Source organism: Chinchilla lanigera, unplaced genomic scaffold (genome assembly GCF_000276665.1).
Source record: "Chinchilla lanigera isolate Chin_1 unplaced genomic scaffold, ChiLan1.0 scaffold00026, whole genome shotgun sequence".
NCBI classification, from domain to species: Eukaryota; Metazoa; Chordata; class Mammalia; order Rodentia; family Chinchillidae; genus Chinchilla; species Chinchilla lanigera.
Window position 1 is genome coordinate 13,900,049 of NW_004955427.1, and position 19,479 is coordinate 13,919,527.

The following is a 19,479-nucleotide window of genomic DNA, read 5'->3' on the forward strand; positions in this document are numbered from 1 at the left end:
GTTTTACATATTGTTATCTACAAGATATTTTCTCAGGAAAACAAATAGACAAATAATAGTGAGTTACAGACAAAAGTGGTAGGTTATTATCAATGAATTTCAGTATTTTCTTAATCCCTGCAGCTTTGAATATTGTCTTCCACTTTTTCCTTGAAGCTCCTCTTTCTTTTTTTTTTTAACTAGTAGCTTCTGTCCACAAGTTCTTATTCTCTGTTGTAAACTTTCCCCTTAAACTGTGGTGTTTCTAAGGGTTTTTCTAAGGCCTCTCTGTCTTCATTGTGTCTTAACTTTCTTTGGATGGATGGCTTTACTACGTACTGACTTGATTTAAATATTTTTGTGTGTTTTGACTCTCATCTGTGTGTCTGTCCCAGGTCTTTCCTGAGCTCCAAACTTATTTATCTACTTTCAGTTTTCCTTTAGTACTTCCCAGTGTCCTACAAGTGCCTCAGAATTCAAAGCTAAAATCATCTTACTTACCATGTCCTTGTTCCTTTTTTTTCTTACCCATCTCTGCAAATGTCATTATCACCCATCTAGTGGATTCCTAATTTAAACTCTCTGACTTCTGTCAGAGATGGATCTGATTTTCATATACCCTACTCTCTGGTGCTAACTAGGGCTCTCACTGTCATTCCTGTGATCATCACGTTTAACTAGCCTTCCTGTCCTCAGTCCTTCTAGGTGGTTGTCCATACAGCACATGTGTGCCAGTCCATCTAGAACACATATCTGATGGGGCACGTTTTGCTTGAAACCTTTGCACATAATCGTTAACTTCTTTGAAGGCCACCCACTATCTGGTTGTTGTTACTTTGTAGCATTGTCTCAGCCACTTGACTCCCCAAGTACATCCATAAATGCCTCCTTTCAGCATAAAGCCTTTTAATTTCTCAAGCAGTGGTGTCTCTCACCCATGGACCTTTGGGCAAGCTGTTCCCTCTGCTTGGACGCTCTCTGTGACAGCACTTTTCACATGGGATTGCAGAATTTCCAAAGCAGGGCGCACCCAGCCCCGTCTTAGCCCAGGTTAAAAACACTTGACAGAGCCCTAGGAGAAATGTGACTTGCCTGCTTAGTTTATCAAATGCACTAAAAGGTTTGGAAAAGAAAAAAAATTATTTTTGCCTTTTTTGTTTGTTTTTTTAGCCTGGGTCTTGCTATGTAGTTCAGGCGGGCCTCAAGTGAGGGGCAGTCAGGAGGATAAAACATTTTAATGCATATTTAGTTTTCTGTTGAGAAAATCTGTTACTGTGATTGAGGATGTAATGTTTCTCTGAATTTTTATGATAAAACACAATATTGCAAAGACATTTCCCAAAGCATTACACCCTACTTCTCCTGCTCACACTCTCCCCCTACCACACACACACACACACACACACACACATGTATGCGCACACACACTTGTATACGTACAGAGAAATGCCCGCTTTGCCTTCCGCAGAAAGTATTTTACTCTCCACTGCCACTTTTTAGGCAAAATTTGGAAGTGGCTGCTAACTGTTACATAACCGGCAGTTGATTCATCATTTTATCCCACTCGAATCTGAGCTCTGTGACTATGGAAACATCGTTCTCTCACTGACTGCAGTCTCTTCAGTAGCATCTCTAAGCACGGTTTTCAGAACCTAGAAAGTACTTAGTAGTTACTGGATAAAGAGATTGGTTCAACGCCTTAATAAAACTGTTCCTTGCTGTGTATAATAAAGCTACACATTTTCTAGCTCTTATTTTTTGCCTCGGTAGGCAAGTTTCCAAAGTTGCTTATAGTTTTCTTTTAGTTTTAGTTCTTCTATTGTCTTTACAGAAATATACATATAAGTATGCAGAATATCATTAATATTGCTTTATCTTATTTTTATATCCTTTTGTTTGTGCCTTATGGAAGATATTTTCACTTTTCAACTATTAGAGATGATAAATACAATAAAAGTATGCAGTATTGTAGGTGCAAACTAAGGAAGCAGTTACATTTTTGTATACCTTGTACGTGTGTATACATTAGAGTGCATGCTTAACTTGTATTTTTTGTTGCTTACCTACTTTATTTAATAGTATTTATTAGCAAGTAAAGTAATCCTTACTTTTTTTGTTGTTTGCTTAGGTGTGTACAGGGAGGGACGACTGCTATCCCTGGGGCTTTTGGCTGTGGAAAAACAGTAATATCACAGTCTCTGTCCAAGTATTCTAACAGTGATGTGATCATCTACGTAGGGTGCGGTGAAAGAGGAAACGAGATGTCTGAAGTTCTCCGAGACTTCCCAGAGGTCTGTATTTGGAAAGCGTGAAGTAACATTCTGGAGGAAATAACGCATGTCAGTTTTCATTGGCAACTTTTTGTTGGGTTGGAGCAATGCTCTCATCTGTCAAGGACCTTTTAAAGAATTTAAATAATTTTTATGATTAATTTGTATATTTAAGGGAAAGAATTTGAATTTTTCAAAGGCAAACACTTGAACGTTTCTCTTGTGTTTTTCTTTTAGTATTGGGAGAAAGAGAAGACAAACAAAATGTTTATACATGAACTTTCAAAGGCTTTGTGAACTGCTGGGTTACTATAATAACATTTCCTATTCCCTAAAATAAGTTTTATTTATGAAATGGAAATTAGATCCACTTTCTACTGTGTATCTACCGTAGAGTAGGCAGAGAGATGGAGTGATGGGGAATATTGCTTTGGGAATACTGATTGGAGGGATTAAGTATGGATAAGTTGCAAAAAAAAAAAAAGGAACTGAGATGTTAAATTTAGAAAGTGGAGGGTCACTAATGCGTTCTTTACCTCCAGCTCACGATGGAAGTGGATGGGAAGGTGGAGTCGATTATGAAGAGGACAGCTTTGGTAGCCAATACCTCCAATATGCCTGTTGCTGCTAGAGAAGCTTCTATCTATACTGGTGAGTTGGGAATTAGAATAAAAGCAGTTAAAGCTGTTCTTAAGGGTAAAGGTAGTGCCGGACTTTCCCTTTCCAAGACACCTCTTGTATGCCATAGTGCTTCCACACCAACAGTTTCCTAGTTTTTAAGAAATAGTATACATACTTTATCTTGAGAATAAGTGAACAGAAAATATTTATAAAACTGTCCCAATCTTCTATAATGGCCATAAGGTGATGTATTTTGTACCCTTTTCATCGCATATTTTGCTACTGACCTATCTTTAAATATTCTTGTACCTCTGTAACTTGAATTACCAGCTTTAAAATATTATGCGTTAATTGGGGGTATAAAAGACAAGAAAATTGCTACGTTTATACATTTTCCGGTTTTATTTCCACTCCACTTGGAGCTTTTAGTACTTTTATTTCTACATCTTTAGGATTTATTAAGACTATATTCTGTTCTGGAACAAGCCAATATTTGATTTAACGTTAGACTTGCTGTAAGATGGAATAAACTCTCGTTGGCATTCTTTTGGCCACACTCTCTCCATATTTTCTTCTTTAGCTAAAATTTTCCCTTTGAAAGTCTCTTCAAGAAAGGCACACGGAAACTTTGTTCCCTCAATTCTTGTTTCTTCTAAAGTTTTTCTTTTTGTTTTTTCTTTTGCCTTTAAACTTTAATAGTACTTTGGCTGAATAAAAATTCTTGGATCAGTATTTCTTGTGGTCTGGTGACTTTCATTTATTAGGAGAAATATAAAACAGATAAAACATAAATAGAGCATATATGTGAATTTTCATACAGTTTATAGTCTACTAGTTTACATAGTATTTCCTTTTTCATAAAATACTGGATTTTATTTATGAAATGGAAATAATGCCTATTTAAGTGTTGTTTTGGGGTTGTTGGTTTTTTTTTTTTTTTTTTTTTTGGTCTTTCTGAGGCAGAGTCTCACTGTGCAGTTCAGGCTGGCCTTAAGCTCACTTTGTAGCCCAGGCTGGTCTCAAACTTGCAACAATCCTCCCGCCTCAGCCTATCTAAGCTTTAACAGTAGTTTGGCTAAGTATAAAATTCTTGGATCAATAGTTCTTTCTTTGTGAACTAGTATTATACTGTTAAGTGTTGGGAAGAGATTTGAACCTAACCTTACTTTCTTTTAAGAAGTGATTTTTCCTTTTGCCCAAAGGAATTTTTCTTAAAATTTGAATTCTCATAAATTTTAGGATATATCTCAGTATTAATAGTTTCAATATGTATTTCCTGAGACATGGTGTACTCTTTTAATCTGTGAGTATGTCTTACATTTCAGAAGACTTTGAGTAATTGTATGAAATTTTTTCTTGTCCATTTTAGCTATCTTTTTAAAATAACAAGTAGACATAATGGATCGCTTTCATGTTTTCCATATGTATCAGTTCCTTTCCAGTCCTTTTTATTTAGCCTTTTATGTACACAGGTTAAGTGATGTTTAACCTTCATTTCTCTAGTAGTTTTCTGTCTTTTTTAGCCCTTTGTGGAGTTCTGCAAGTTCATGAAACATCTCTTATCTGGCTAGGTAGTCCTTGGGCCTTTATGATAGAGTGCATTGTTAATGTTCGCTGTTGTAAATAAGTATGGTTACAGTTTTCGTCTTTCCTTGATATGTTCTTGGGCGTCCCAGTACTCCCTTCGTTTTTCTTGTTTTATCTTTAGATATTCTGTACTGACACTGTTGTTACTGTTACTGTCTGTGTAGGAGATGGGGGCAGCTGACTGTGACTTCCCTCTAGGGTAGCGGGGACTCTGCACTGTAAGCTGCGAGGTTGTCACAGGGTGCAGTTGTACTGATAAGTGACCTTACTGTTTACTTTCCCTGCCAGCAGAAGTGAGTACTTCCAAGGCCATCCGGAGTGAGCTCTTCCTGTTCCATTTCAGCCGCATTTTATGTAGTGAGTAGGATGCGCCTGTGTGCATTAACTCACCTCCATTTCCCTACTTCTCATCCGTGCCAAAGTGGACCCCGGAACTCCTTCCACAGGACGTGTAGCTTTTTATGGTTCCAAAAGATTCCTGCTTTTGCTTCTTGGGATGTATGTGCTGGTTTGCGTGAGCTTCATCTGACTTGCACTGCCTCAGATTAGGTCTTAATGTTTCCCTACGCCCTTCTTTGGTTTTCCTGTCATTTAGGTGCCTTTTTCTTCGGTTTTTTTTTCTTCGGTATTTTGTCGCGTAGCTAAATGCATCTTTTAGTTTTTGGCGGTTGAGTTTATATTTCCATGTTTTGTGTTTTCTTTGTTTAGTAATTTTTATGAAGAGGAAAAATGATATATTTATCTGCCATCTTAAGACAAATCTACTTTATTCTTTTAAATGGCTGCACAGTAGTACCCCTTTCTGAGGATGTAGCGTAATCTGTAGCCAGATTCTTTAGGTAGATCTGGCATTAATTAGTTTTCGGCTATCACAAACAGAGCAGCACTAAAACATCCTTGTGCAAGTGTTTTACAGTGTTATTTGTGTGTGTGTGTGCGTGCTTGTTTCTCTGCACATTTTTTGTAGAGCAAGTTTTTAGAAAAATAATTCCTAAGAATAGACCTATGTATGTAAAGTTTAAATTCTGATAGCTCTTCAAAAGAGATAACTGGACAAGAGTGTCTGTTTCTACACATCTTCACCAGTGCTAGATTTTGAAAATATTTTCTTGGGCTAATTATCAAACATATAAAGTTGAAGGAATATTTCACTGGATATCCATGTACTTAGCATCTAGGTTTCACAGCTGACATTTTAACTATTCTTGCTTTATTAGCTACCTTTCCAGTCTGTATTTCCTAACAAAACAAAAATCTTTCCTGTATGTTAACTATATAAAACCTGCCTTGGCCAGGCCTGATGGTGCTTGCCTGTCATCCCAGCTACTAGAGAGACTGAGGCAGGAAATCACAGTTTAAGGCCGGCCTAGGCAACTTAGTAAAATCTTATCTCAAAATTTAAGAAAAAGGAGATGGGGCAAACTGCCTTCTGTACATTTTCCTTTTGGATGATAATGTTTTTCATAGAGATTTGTAGAAGTCCTTTGATTAATAAAGAATTTGTCGTTTGTTGATCAAAAGTACAAATGTGTTTTCCAAGGTTTTTTTTTAAATTTTATCAGGTATTTTTTTCTTGTAGACACTGATGTCTGGTAGGTCAACGAGAGAGGTCTCGTTTACTCATGTGTGTCTGTCTTTTGTTCCAAGTCTCTCTGATATAAACATGCAAGTAAGGGTGCTGTTTCATCACAGACTTGAAACACAGCCATGCCTGTAAAGAGAGGATTTGTTCTTATCAGCAGATTGAAATATGTGATGACGGTTGTGGTTTTTAAAGCCTTAATATTGATAAGTAAAGTTTCTTAAGTATTTTGTTTATGGAACCATTTTAGGGAAGTCTCAGAAGTTAGTGTTTTTTATTCTGAATGATGTAATATGACACATAATGAAGTGCTGAATTTTTTAGCAGCCATTTTATTTTTTCCTTTAAAAGATAACTGAACAAGCTAATTAGTTGAATTTTTAAGAGTGTATATGGGTATATGTATGAGCTATATTTGGAAATTAATTTTAGAATCATTTCAGTAAAGCGTAGGAGAAAAAGTATTAGGTTAGGCTAGACTTGGGTGTCAGATAATTCCACACGTGTAATTGCGTCCTGTAATAGATACTTACCTCAAATGGTTGGGGAGCTCTTTATCATTCTGGGGTAGGGCTCAGGCTAAAAGGAGCAGCTTGGAGTCTTTCTGCTTGATGCTTTAAAGTTTTCCTGAGCCTTTCGGCCGGAACCGCCATCTTCCAGTAATTTGCCAAAATGACGAACACAAAGGGAAGGAGGAGGGGATCCCAGTATGCGTTCTCTAGGCCTTTTAGAACACATGGGGTTGTTCCTTTGTCTACGTACGTGTGAATCTACAAAAGGGGTGATATTGTAGACATCAAGGGAATGGGTACTGCGCAGAGAGGAACGCCGCACAAATGTTACCATGGCAAAAAACAGGAAGAGTCTACAGAGCTACCCAGCATGCTGTGGGCATTGTTGTAAACAAGGAAGTGAAGGGCAGGATTCTTGCCAAGAGGATTAATGTGCGCATTGAGCATATTAAGCACTCAAAGAGTCGAGACAGCTTCCTGAAATGTGTCAAGGAAAATGATCAGAAAAAGAAGGAAGCCAAAGAGAAAGGAAACTGGGTTCAACTGAAGCGCCAGCCTGCCCTGCCCAGAGAAGCACACTTTGTGAGAACCAATGGGAAGGAGCCTGAGTTGTTGGAACCTATTCCCTGTGAATTCATGGCATAAGCTGGGGATGGAGCTCTGCCATTCAGCGCCTAATTACCCCTTGGTGTTCTAGGCCCCACTTAAACAGAAAAAACCATCCTGTGTTGTAAGGATCGTTTTCTTAATTGAACAGGTGTGTTGGGTGCATTTACCTCAGAAACAAGTATCTGGAGCCGATTTTCATCCCACCTAGTTAATTACGTCAGGTCTTTACTCTTCAGTGTTTTTCTTGCAGAAAGATACTGCTGAGGTATTGTGTAGCAGTATAGCCAGATAACCCCATATTTATGAAATATTTATATTGGCTTGAAGATCCTGTAAATCACCTTGGGGAAAAGATGTAGCAAAATAAATGGAAGTACCACTGGGTGTGGTGGCACATGCCTGTAATCCTAGCACTTGGGAGGCTGAGGCAGGAGGATCGTTGCGAGTTTGAGACCAATCTGAGCTACAAAGTGAGCTGAAGGCCAGCCTGAATTTCATACCAAGACCCTGTCTCAAAAAGACTAAAACAAAAGCAAAAACAAAACAAAACAACAAAACAAACGGAAGTCCATTTCAGTTGAATAAGTTGTTTAAAACAACTTAAAAAAAAGTTTTCTTGAGGCTGAAGAGTTAGGATTGTGTATTCTAACATTGTAACTGTGTGACTCTTCCCGCTTTAGGAATTACACTGTCGGAATATTTCCGGGACATGGGTTACCACGTCAGCATGATGGCTGACTCTACCTCCCGATGGGCTGAGGCCCTTAGGGAAATTTCTGGTCGCCTCGCTGAAATGCCTGCAGGTAAGTCTTCGCGTTACTTACCACACAAGCAGTACTGATAGGACTTAGGTTGCTGAACTAGACCCTGCTGAAAATTTCTTTTCTTCTTTCAGATAGTGGATATCCTGCATATCTTGGTGCCCGGCTGGCCTCCTTCTATGAGCGAGCAGGCAGAGTAAAGTGTCTTGGAAATCCTGAGAGAGAAGGGAGTGTGAGCATTGTAGGAGCGTAAGCATCCGCACTGTTTACTTTTCAAAGGAAAAAAGTCACTTATTTTATCTATTTTTTTCAATTAGCAACACTCGCACCTCAGATAAACCTCACTAGCTGTCATACTGCCACTGCGCAAAGCTAGAAGTCATTTATTTTAAAGAGGGATATTTAACTTTGTCCAGGAGCAGAGGTTCTTACGGAGCTGTACTCCAGTGCTACCCACAGAGCTTGAAGGAGCTGTGCGTGCTCAGGTTCCAGAGCTAGGGCTTCACTAATTTATTACGTTCAAGTCACAACATTTTAGGAGTGAGGTAGAAAGTGACAGACCTGCTCAGGTGAGGATCTATCGTGGTAGAAACAAAGGAAAGGTTCACAGTTACCACCTAAAGCCTTACTTTGCACTTGAGCTTTTCCTCTCATCCTGCTTCATTTATTTTTTTTGGTTTTTCTCCGGTGTCGGGAACCGAACTCACGACCTTGCGCTTGCCAGGCAGGCGCTTTGCCGCTGAGCTAAATCCCCAGCCCCCTGCTTCATTTATTTGATTAGAAATAATGAAACTGATTATAATAAAAATGGTCTCATTTCTTATGGTAGAAAGTATTCAGTAATCATATTTAAACGAGGCACAGTGGTGCATGCCTGTAATTCCTGTTACCTTGGAGGCTGAGACAGGAGGATTATGAATTCCCAAAGCTAGTCTGGCAACATCGCAGGACACTGTCTCAAAAAAATAAGAGTAAAAATAATTGTTATTATTTGTAGCATAGTAGTGGCTTTTGCTTAAGAATTTTATGTAATACCTTTCTTTCCAAGGGTCATTCGTTTCTAAAGTTATTTATATCAAAAATTTATGCTAGGGGTATAGTTCAGTGATAGAACATGTGGTTGCCAGGCACAAGGCAACGGGTTCAATCACAGCACCAAAAATGAATAAATGAGTGAATGTTATTTATGTTAACTTTCATATATGTATTTTTCTTAAGCATTTTAATGTCTGCTATTTTCATTGACTTTCAAAATTGACTTTCATATACATTTTTTCATTAGCATTCCTAATAATATGTATATTTTTTTAATCTAGCGTTTCTCCACCTGGTGGTGATTTTTCTGATCCAGTTACATCTGCTACTCTTGGCATTGTTCAGGTATGTCTTTTCCTACTGTAGTTAACTTCTAAGCCCCCCTCGGCTGTTCTAATATCGTGTAAATCATCATAACATATTTAATCACCAATGAGTAGACTGATAAATCGTGTTTTAGGAACATCCTGAAAACGAAGAGCCTTTAATACTGTCTGATTTTTGTTGGCTTTTAACCAGTTTATAATAAACTACACATGTAGGTGGAAAATACATCTAGTTAGCAAATGCAGCCAGAGTTATCCTATTCTTTAAACAAACAAGTGGGCCCAATACTGTGCAGTGGCAAAAGTCTAGAAGTTTATTCCTCCGCATAGTGTGGCCGAGGACGGGCGACCCTGTTGGGACGTGTCCTTTGTTCATTCATCATGCTGGAAACCCGAGCTCTTCTGTTTTGTGGCTCCTCCATCACTTGATCTCGGAATCCTCTATCTAGCTGACGGAGGGCAAGCAGTGGAAAGGACACGTCTACTTCTGGACCCATGAGCCCAGCCGTGACTCAGTAATTCCACACATTCTGCTAATTATCCCAGATGGAAACAAGACTGGAAATGTAGTTTGTGCCTAGGTAGTTGCTTCTGTAAGACACATTATGACTTAATGGCTGGCTAGCCAGCTTGGTGCTTAAAAGAGGCTTCAATAAAGGGTGTGTTGGACTTAGTTAAAAAAAAAAAAAAGAAGGTATAGTTACAAAAAGTTGATACATTTACCTCTTTCTGGCAGTATCACATAAAATTTAGCAGAAGCTAAATTTGCAACTTTGAATTCTTTAACATTTGTGAGAAGTTTGAGTTTTAAATTTTGGGGTAAGGTGGCACAAAGTTAGGAATACATAAAATATCTGTGAATGTGTGACGTAAGAAAAATGAATGTCAAATCTTACTGGATCGGCCCTTAATGATAAGGAACTGAATTTAATCAGAACATGGAAAGGTTTTTAATCAAAGTAAAGTGTCTCTTTCAAGGCAGGTCTGTTGGCACATGCCTGCAGTCCCAGCATTCAGAAGGCTGAGGCAAAAGGATTGTGAGTTTGAGGCCAGCCTGGACTACCTAGTGAGATTTTGTCTGAAAATAAATAAATACCAGTTTTCCTTTTTGCTGTCACATTTGGCACACAATTAAGGAAATTCAGAAAAAATTTGAATTTGATTTATAGATGATACTTACCCTGAAAATGAGAGAGTATATTTTTAATTAACGTTTCCTATGAGTTTTATTTTTTCAATCACACTTGGTATATACAAAAAAGATGTATAATTTGACAAGTAAATTATAAAATTGCATGTTCAGAACAAATATATTTTGAAAAAATTTCAAGAAAAATCTTTTTGGGGGGGTTATTTTTAAATCAGGTGTTTTGGGGCTTAGATAAAAAACTGGCTCAACGTAAGCATTTCCCCTCGGTCAACTGGCTCATCAGCTACAGCAAATACATGCGGGCCTTGGATGAGTACTATGACAAACACTTTACCGAGTTTGTTCCTCTGAGGACCAAAGCTAAGGAAATTCTGCAGGAAGAAGAAGACCTGGCAGAAATTGTGCAGCTTGTGGGAAAGGTAAGTTGTTAAAGCTCATGTAGGACAGATCTGTTGGCTACAGGGGAGTATATAAAGAGAGCTAAAACTTTGGAAATACAGGTGCTTGTCTAACAAAATGAATAATTACTAAATTTAAATTGAAATGTTAGCATATAATCAATATCAAATGTTTTAAACCAATGAAAAATTTTTATTCTTCTAAAGCATTTAGCATGATCCTGGATGTATTGTAGTTAAGAAGAAAGCTTTAATTTTCTTTTAATTCTTGAAATAGATGTATCTAAGGGCTGGGGATTTAGCTCAGTGGTGTATCACCTGCCTGGCAAGCATGAGGTCTTAAGTTTGATCCCCAGTACCAAAAAAAAAAAAGAAATAGATGTGTCTATCACCAGCCAAATGAGAGGTGGTAGCGTTAGGGTCTGTTAACTGCAGGAGATGAGGGCAAGGAGTCAGAAGGGTTAAATTCTAGTTTCTCCAGTAATTAGCTATGTGGCTTCAACGGTGACTTCCTTGATGCCTCACAGGAAGATGGTAAAATTATCCAAACTGGCTGGGAATGTAGCTTAGTGTATACAAGGCCCTGGTTTCAATCCCCAGTACTGCAAGTAAAATAAAATAAAATTTTAGCCAAATTAAATCTCAGAATTCAGTGACTTCACAGAGACAGTTCTTTATCTGATTTATTCTTTTTTATTATATCTGATAAACATACCTCCTAAGTTTCTTCCATAGAACAGGCAATTAGTAGAGAGTTAACATGCATAATGTGTATCAAATATTTATTATAGAGTACTGTGGCCCTCCAAGAATAACAAGAAACTGAAAACCTGCGAAACCAGATAAAGGCAATTCAAGAAAAGAAAATTATAAGTTCATTTTGCTTATTAATGTAGATATAAAAATGTTACATGTTTGCTTACTATACCCAGTAAGATATTTAAAAAATAGAATAGTATTTCATAAGCAAGGTTTATCTGAGGAATGCAAATCTTATTCAACACAGAAAACATAATTCAACAGTGTAATTAATGTAACAGAAAAAGGATATTTCAATCAACATGGAAAAAGTATTTGAATTTTGCTACTTTGTTATGATTTTTTGAAACCTTTTAACAAGGCCTAGAAAGGACCTTTCTTAGTTTATTAAAGTAATTACTAATCTGGACATGAGAGTATGTGCCTATAGTCCCAGCTACATGAAGGAAGGATCACTTGAATCCAGGAATTCCAGATCCGTGTGGGAAACAAAGCAAGACTCTATTTTAAGAAAATAAAAATAAGCCAGGTGTGGTGGTACGTGCCTCTAATCCCAGCTACCTGAAAGGGTGAGGTGGGTGGATTATAAATTCAAGGCCAGCCTGGGCAACATAGCAAGACCCTCTCTCAAAAGGGGGTGTGGGACAAGGCTGCAGCTCAGTGAGAGAGCAACTCTGAGTTCAGTTTGTATTACCACAAAAAAATTAGTAAAATAAAACAATAGAAGAAAGATACCAAAACCTAAGAAAAACATGTCACTTCCTGGAGAATTCGTTTAGAGGTCAGGAGGAAAACAAGAATGCCTGCTATCATTATGTTTGGTTGAAAAGAGTTCCTGAACAAAGATGTAAGAAAGGCAATAAGAAAAGTTGTGAAGTGTCGTGATTTATAGATTATATGCTCATAACCAGAAAAATAACAACTGCTAGGGAAACAGAAATAATGATAAAGCATTTGCTGAGGCGTCCTGATTCAGTACAAACACACATCAAGACAGTGTGTCTGTACTGGGAATACTAGAAAATAGGAGAATCACAACCTAAAAAAAAAGTAAAAGGAGCCTTTCCTTTATTGGGTATTATATACAAAACCATAGCAATAAAAACCAGTGTTGGCAAAATAACAGACACATAGACCAGTGGAACAGAACAGTGGCAGACGTGGATATATATGGACTCTAGATATTGAAACGTAAATAAATCAAAGGAGGGGAAAAATGGATTGTGGTTTGTTTTGTTTTGTTTTGTTTTTTGAGACAGGGTTTTGCTATCCCCTGAACTCACTATGTAGCCCAGGCTGGCCTTGAACTCAGGGCAGTCCTCCTGCCTCAGCCTCCCAAGTGCTGGGATTACAGATGTGCACCACCACACCAGGCTAAAAACAATTATTTTTTAAAATAAGGATTTTTGTTCAGCAGAGGCCTAGCCATGGATTAAGTTAGTAAACCAATGACAGACTGAAGAGAAAGTTTGCAGCTAAAACTAATGGGATGCTATTGAAAATGTACAAAGATTTATGTTAACAGGAAGATTGGAATACTAGAGAAATGTAGGCAAAGGAAAGAACAAACTTGTTACAGAAGAAACAACCCAAAAAGTTACAGTCCTGTGGGAAGTGTCTGGACAGCAGTGCTTATCATATTACACTGGTGAGAATGGCAGAAATTGGAAAGCTAGGTATAGTTTAAGTGTTGGGATAGAGAGACAGAAGTTTCATCTTTCGGTGTCTCAGCTGGTGCTACCCTTGTGGAAAACTGTCTGGTAGGATTTGTTTTAATACCCTGAGACCTAGTAGTTTGGCTTGGGGTATTTATCTTCCAAGAAATTCTGGGATGAGCCATTAGGCGCACATTTACGGTAGCAGAATTAGAGGAATTGGATTGCCCTCAGTTAGGGGCAGGAAAAGGAAGGTAAAGTATGGAAGATGGCCACCTCAGAAAATGAATTATACATGAGCAAGAAGCATCAAATTATGTGGCACACAGCAAGGAGGGTGGATCTTAAAAAGGAAGCAACAGATATAAGAACGTTTTGCATCACGAAAAATACAAGCTGCACAAAGTAAAATACACATTTCATATAAATTTAAATAAATAAAAACACATAAACTATTTTAATATTTATCTGTGGTTAACAAAGAGAATGAAGATAAAGGGATTTTTTTTTTTTTCAAAAGCTGAGCATGGTGGCACACACCTGTAATCCAAACGCGAAGGAGGCTGAAGGAGGCTGAGACAGGAGGAATGTTGCAAGTTTGAGGCCAGCCTGGGCTACAGAGTGAACTCAAGGCCAGCCTGAACCATGTAGCGAGACCCTGTCTCAAAAAGACAGTCGATCAATGAAATTTTTAAAATAAATAAGTAAAAATAAAAAAGAAAAGAAATAGATCTGATTCTTACCTAAGGAGCATAGTACAAATAAATACTACTATGGTACAGTAAACTCATAGGTTCTGTCCCTTCCTCACAGTTTCCAAGAAACCTTTACTTGTTAATGAGCTGATCAGCAGTGTGGTACTGTCTGTCAAGGCTGACCGAGTGATTGCAAAAGTTAGGGACTTGGAAGCAGTGAGGTTTAAAGAGAGAAGCCTGTAACTTAGCTATACCAGTAAAACAGCCCTCAGAAATAAGTGCAAGTTCGCTGTCCTTCATAGTTCGAAACATGTACTGTTTAAAAAAAATTAGTGGTTGATAGGCTATATAGACTGCTATTACACAGACTTAAAACTGAGAATTCAGTGAGGTGTGATAGCACACACCCCAAGTCCCAGCTATTACTAAGGAAGCTAAAGAAAGGGAACAGCAAATTCAAGGCCAGCCTGGACAGTTCTGCAAGATGTCTGAAAAAGGTTGGGGGTGTAGCTCAGTGGTATTCTACCCCTAGGTTCAATCCCCAGCACTACAAAACACAACACTGAGAATTGAAATTATTAAGACAGCAAGCCAGAATTGGGAGTATTTCAAAAAAAAAAAAAGAGTATTAATCAGTTTGCACACCTGTGCTATGAGCAGCACTGTTGGGAATGGTCAAGAGTGAAAGTGACCCAGTGTGGGTGAACTGTGAGGATGCCACGCTAAGTGAGATAGAGCAGGCATATCAGTGAACCACTGTACGATTTCACTTATATGTAGAATCTGAGCTGTCAAATCACAGAAATGTAGAGTGGTAGAGTTACTGTTTATGGACATAGAGTTTCAGATTTGCAAAATATTTTGAAGATCTCTTTCTAACAATCTGAATATACTTAACACTACTGAACTGTACTCTTGTAGTTCACATGGTGAATTGTATACTTTTTGTCACAATTAGAAAGGAACAGTCAAAAATCAGTTATAAAAAAATACTAGAAACGATACAGAGCTTCACTAAACAAGAGGTAGGAATTCAACAATGGTTGTTACATTGCATGTTTGATCAGTCTTGCATTCTGACATCTAGTAATCCAAGCAGCTACATTGAAGATAACAATATGTAATATACCATTCATTGGTTTTTGCTTTGTTTTGTTGTCTTTTTGAGACAGGGTCTCACTATGCAGTTCAGGCTGGCTTGAGCTCACTTTGTAGCCCAGGCTGGCCTTGAACTCGCAATGATCCTCCTGCCTCAGCCTCCTGAGTGCTGGGATTACAGGTGTGCACCACCTCACCCGGCTTATACCATCCATTGTTAATTCTTGTTTTGAAATCCTGTGTCATTTTTATTGTTTTTGTGTTGTTTTGGTTTTGTCCTTGTTGTTTTTCTGTTATTTTTTCTCTTTAAAATAGAAAAAATTATAAAGTGAATTTATTACTGATGGATGATTATATATTGATTATATAATTTCTGCTTGCTAATTGATTGTCAGCATTGGTCCCACATCATGAAAGTAAATTTCTAATTTTCTCTCCTAGGCTTCATTAGCAGAAACAGATAAAATCACTCTGGAGGTAGCAAAACTCATCAAAGATGACTTCCTGCAACAAAACGGGTATACTCCTTATGACAGGTAAACTAGACTGATTTCCTTTTTTATTTGAGGATTTTCGATGGTGTTTTGGCAAAGGAGCTGCCTACCCACTAAAACTTTTTCCCCTCATACAGACAGATTCTAATTCAATATATTGGCTTCCCTGATATATTTACAGCAGACATCTAATGATGTAATATGTTCCTTGTCTCGATTTGCTCATTTGGCAAATTATGACCGTGTTGTCATTCACACGGCCATCTATAATTACACTCAATTACGGCTTAGTCTGCAGAGCCTGGGCGTCACTGCCTCCTTTAGAAGCTTTCTCTCACTACCAGTGTCCACTGCGCGTGTCTCCTTTACCATTTGCCTACACAGTCACATTCTTCTTCCTGCTTCCCCAGAGTTCTCATGTGTCTCTTTTTTCCTAGCAGATTTCTTGTTACATCCCCCAACCAGCTCTTTCCACTCCTCCCCAGTGCTGGCTTTCTTCATTATTATTTCTGCTACTGTTGTGGCATGCTTAGCATTCCCATTTCTTTTAAACTTTGAGAATTTGAACCCTTTCGTCTTGGGCTACTTTTCTCTATCACATCATATTTGATTCCATATAAGAAGAGAACTGAACCAACAGAAGAGTTAACCAAAATGTAGGGCAAGGAGAAAGTGTGGCAACATGTCATTAAGCTTCAGAAATCTGCTATATGAGGACTTTAAGAAACTCTAGGAACCAGCCACCCATACAAACATAATTCAGTGAAGGGAGACTCCTTTGGAAAGGGTGTTTTAGGAGAGTGTGTGAAATTACTTGCAGATGCTTAAACATATCAGAAGGTCGATGAGAACAAGTGTGACTGAGTATTTGCTCATATGTATCCATCTTTGTTATTAAAATGTGTGGGTAATTAAAAATGACAACATTAGAAGGATAAGAGCTACTGTTAACATTAATAACTTGCAGTTTCCTGCTTTCCTGTGGTTCGTTAAACCTTAACCACTATCACAAAGGAGTCTTTACAACTCAGTTACTTTACCATTTGGATTACTTATTTAACTGCATTGTACAAAAACCAACCCTTGGAAATTTGGGGTATTGCGGCAGTACTGTTTCATTGTTCTTCCTACATGATTTTAACAGAGAAAAATAAACACTATCCTTAAAACAAGTAAAAGGAATATATAGCTCCATGTCTATCCACTCACCCCAGGCCATAGACATTGAGATGTCTTGGTCCCTAAACCCTCACTGAGCAGTTACTGTTTTCTCCTTCTCTTGTTTTATTCTTTATGTATCACCCAGTAAGTATAAGCAGTCTGGATATTTAAAGGAAGAAGCTGATGCCCTGGTGCTTTATACCTAAAGTTGTATCTGTGTAAATGTGAACCTGCTCTGGGGTTTGTTTTTGCTAACTCTTGTGACCTTCATTTGCCCCAGGTTCTGCCCATTCTACAAGACAGTAGGGATGCTGTCCAACATGATTGCATTTTATGACATGGCTCGTAGAGCTGTCGAGACCACTGCCCAGAGTGACAGTAAGATCACATGGTCCATTATCCGTGAGCACATGGGGGAGATCCTCTACAAACTTTCCTCCATGAAATTCAAGGTGTGTTGTGTTTCTGCTCTGACTTTTTAAAGTAGGAAATGTTTCTTTATTTTTATTTGAATTCTAGAGCTGGGGTATGAAACTTGAAATTGTCACTTTCACTCACACTCAGGCTATGTAAAACCAGAAAAGGCCTCAAAGTTATGTTCAACAGGCGTTCTAGTCATAAAAATTATAGTATGTCACGTCTAAAGTGAGTGCTGACGTGTTTTTTTTTTTGTCTTAGCTGGCAGGCAATTTAAAGCTAAATTCTTTGTTGAACAGCAATTACCTTAAGTACTTATTAACATTTAGCCCTCATATTCTTTTGAAATGACGTCTGTTTTGTTTACTTCTTTTAGATACCAGCTATTACTTTTTTTTCGTTTTAGAGACAGGGTCTGCCTTTGTAGTCTAGGATGACCTGAAAGTCTTTGTGTGGCCCAGTCTGGCCTCAAACTCGATTCTCCTGTCTCACTCCTGAGCGCTGGCGTTGCCAGTATGTGCCACTATGCCTGATTTTATTTTTAACTGTTGAGTGACTTTCTTGTTCTTTCGAAAACAAGAATAGATAAGTGAAATTGCCAGTAGAAACTCAAATTACAAGATTGTTTTTAAAATACTTGATGAATTAGGTTGTATTTCTAAGTCATGGCATCCAGGAAAATTTACTAATCAACTATTAAGAATAAGGCTCTGAGTGTTTAGTATGAAAATTTCAGTGAGGGGCTGGGGATTTAGCCCAGTGGCACAGCACCTGCCTGGTAAGCACAAGGTCGTGAGTTCGATTTCTGGTACCGGAAAAAGAAAACCAAAAAAAAAAAATTTTAGCGGGGTGTGGTGGCACTTGGAGGCTGAGAGAGGAGAATCACCAGAAGTTCAAGGCCAGTCTATAAGGAATTCAATGTCAGCCTAAACTACATAGTGAGATCCTGTCTCAAAAAACTTCCGCTTTGAAATAGATGACCCAAGGAAATAATCAGAGATTTTTTTGTGTGCTGGGAACCCAGGACCTTGCACATAGTAGTATAGTTCTACTGCTGAATATACCCCTATTCCAGAGACTTTCTATATGGGTATATGTTAATGGTTATTTATTACACTTTTTAAATGTCATCTAAGAATGAATTGAGCCAATAGCATATTATGGCATGAACATAAAATAAAATATATGAAAGCATTAGTATCTTTTTCCCAAAGAATCTCCAAAGGGATAGAGAAATGCTTATGGCATAAAATCTTAAAAATCAGCTTACCAAAGAAACTACATGTAATTTGATGTAAAAGTTTTAAAACTTTGTATTAGTACACACTTGTAGTACATAATTACTTTTACTGTGGGGAATGGTACATGTACATCGAATTTTCAGGGGGAGGTACCGCGCATCCAACTCAGGACCTCACGCCTTCCAGGCAGGTGCTGCACCCCTGAGCTAAATCCTTGGCCTCTATCAACGTTGAATTTTATCTTTAAAAATTATATATTCATAGGAAGAAGATGAAGAAATAGATGTATAATAATTTCTGGTTATATGATTAAAGGTGTAATCTTTTTAGTTACATGTTCATTGAATCAAATTAACATCAGAAAAAAAATTAATATCAGAGGTGTGTTTCTTTTTGTTATTAAATATTCTTCTATAGCATCATTTGGGGCTACAGAGTAATATTTCCTTATTACATATTTAGGAAATTCTCAGTTATGATGTGAACAATCATATAGTCGGTTTTGTGTATTTTCCTAGTATAGATTCCTCTGAGTCAGTGACGGTGAGCCTTTTAGAGACCAAATGTCAAACTTGCAGCCACTTATTTATCACAGAGTGCCAGTACTGGTGTTAAACCTGAATACTGAGGTTTTAGTGTAGAAAAAATAACTATGTTAACATCTTTCTTCTTAAAGGAAAAACACAGTAACACACATGCTATGGGTTCACTGCAGCAGCTGTAAGTGAACGATTGGGTCAAAGACCAGGAACATTTAGTAACTTCCTTTGTTTTGGGGGAGGGTAGACTAGGGATCAAAGCCAGAGCCTCATGCATGCCAGGTAAATACACTACCATTGAGCCTGACATGTTATTCTCTTTAATGTATATTACTTAAGTTGCTTTTCATAAGGATTGTAAATACGGTGGGTTTTAAAGTTGTTTTCTGTATTTTACTTCTCTGTCCCAGTGTTATAGTATCAAACCTTAATCATAAATTCTTCTTTTGATCGACTTAATTCCCAGCTATCATAGGCAGTCATATGCATCTAATATGTGATACTGCATAATTTCATTCAATTATGCATATTGTTGAGGTTAGTCAATAAATGTGGTTAACAGGCAAATACAAAATTGATATTTTGTTTTC

At 37.7% G+C, this 19,479-nt stretch overlaps 1 protein-coding gene and 1 pseudogene across 2 annotated transcripts in view; both read left to right on the forward strand.

The window, feature by feature from the left end:
- The window catches only part of Atp6v1a (ATPase, H+ transporting, lysosomal 70kDa, V1 subunit A), a 53,346-nt gene that overhangs the window by 31,366 nt on the left and 2,501 nt on the right, over positions 1–19,479 (forward strand). For both annotated transcript variants that reach the window (XM_005386402.2, XM_013515121.1), the window contains exons 7-14: positions 2,108–2,270; positions 2,792–2,900; positions 7,841–7,963; positions 8,056–8,170; positions 9,238–9,301; positions 10,648–10,851; positions 15,479–15,573; positions 16,973–17,144. In XM_005386402.2, coding sequence (XP_005386459.1) covers positions 2,108–2,270; positions 2,792–2,900; positions 7,841–7,963; positions 8,056–8,170; positions 9,238–9,301; positions 10,648–10,851; positions 15,479–15,573; positions 16,973–17,144 — 1,045 coding nt within the window. The remainder of the gene's footprint in view (positions 1–2,107; positions 2,271–2,791; positions 2,901–7,840; positions 7,964–8,055; positions 8,171–9,237; positions 9,302–10,647; positions 10,852–15,478; positions 15,574–16,972; positions 17,145–19,479) is intronic.
- On the forward strand, positions 6,694–7,213 carry LOC106148720 (annotated as a pseudogene).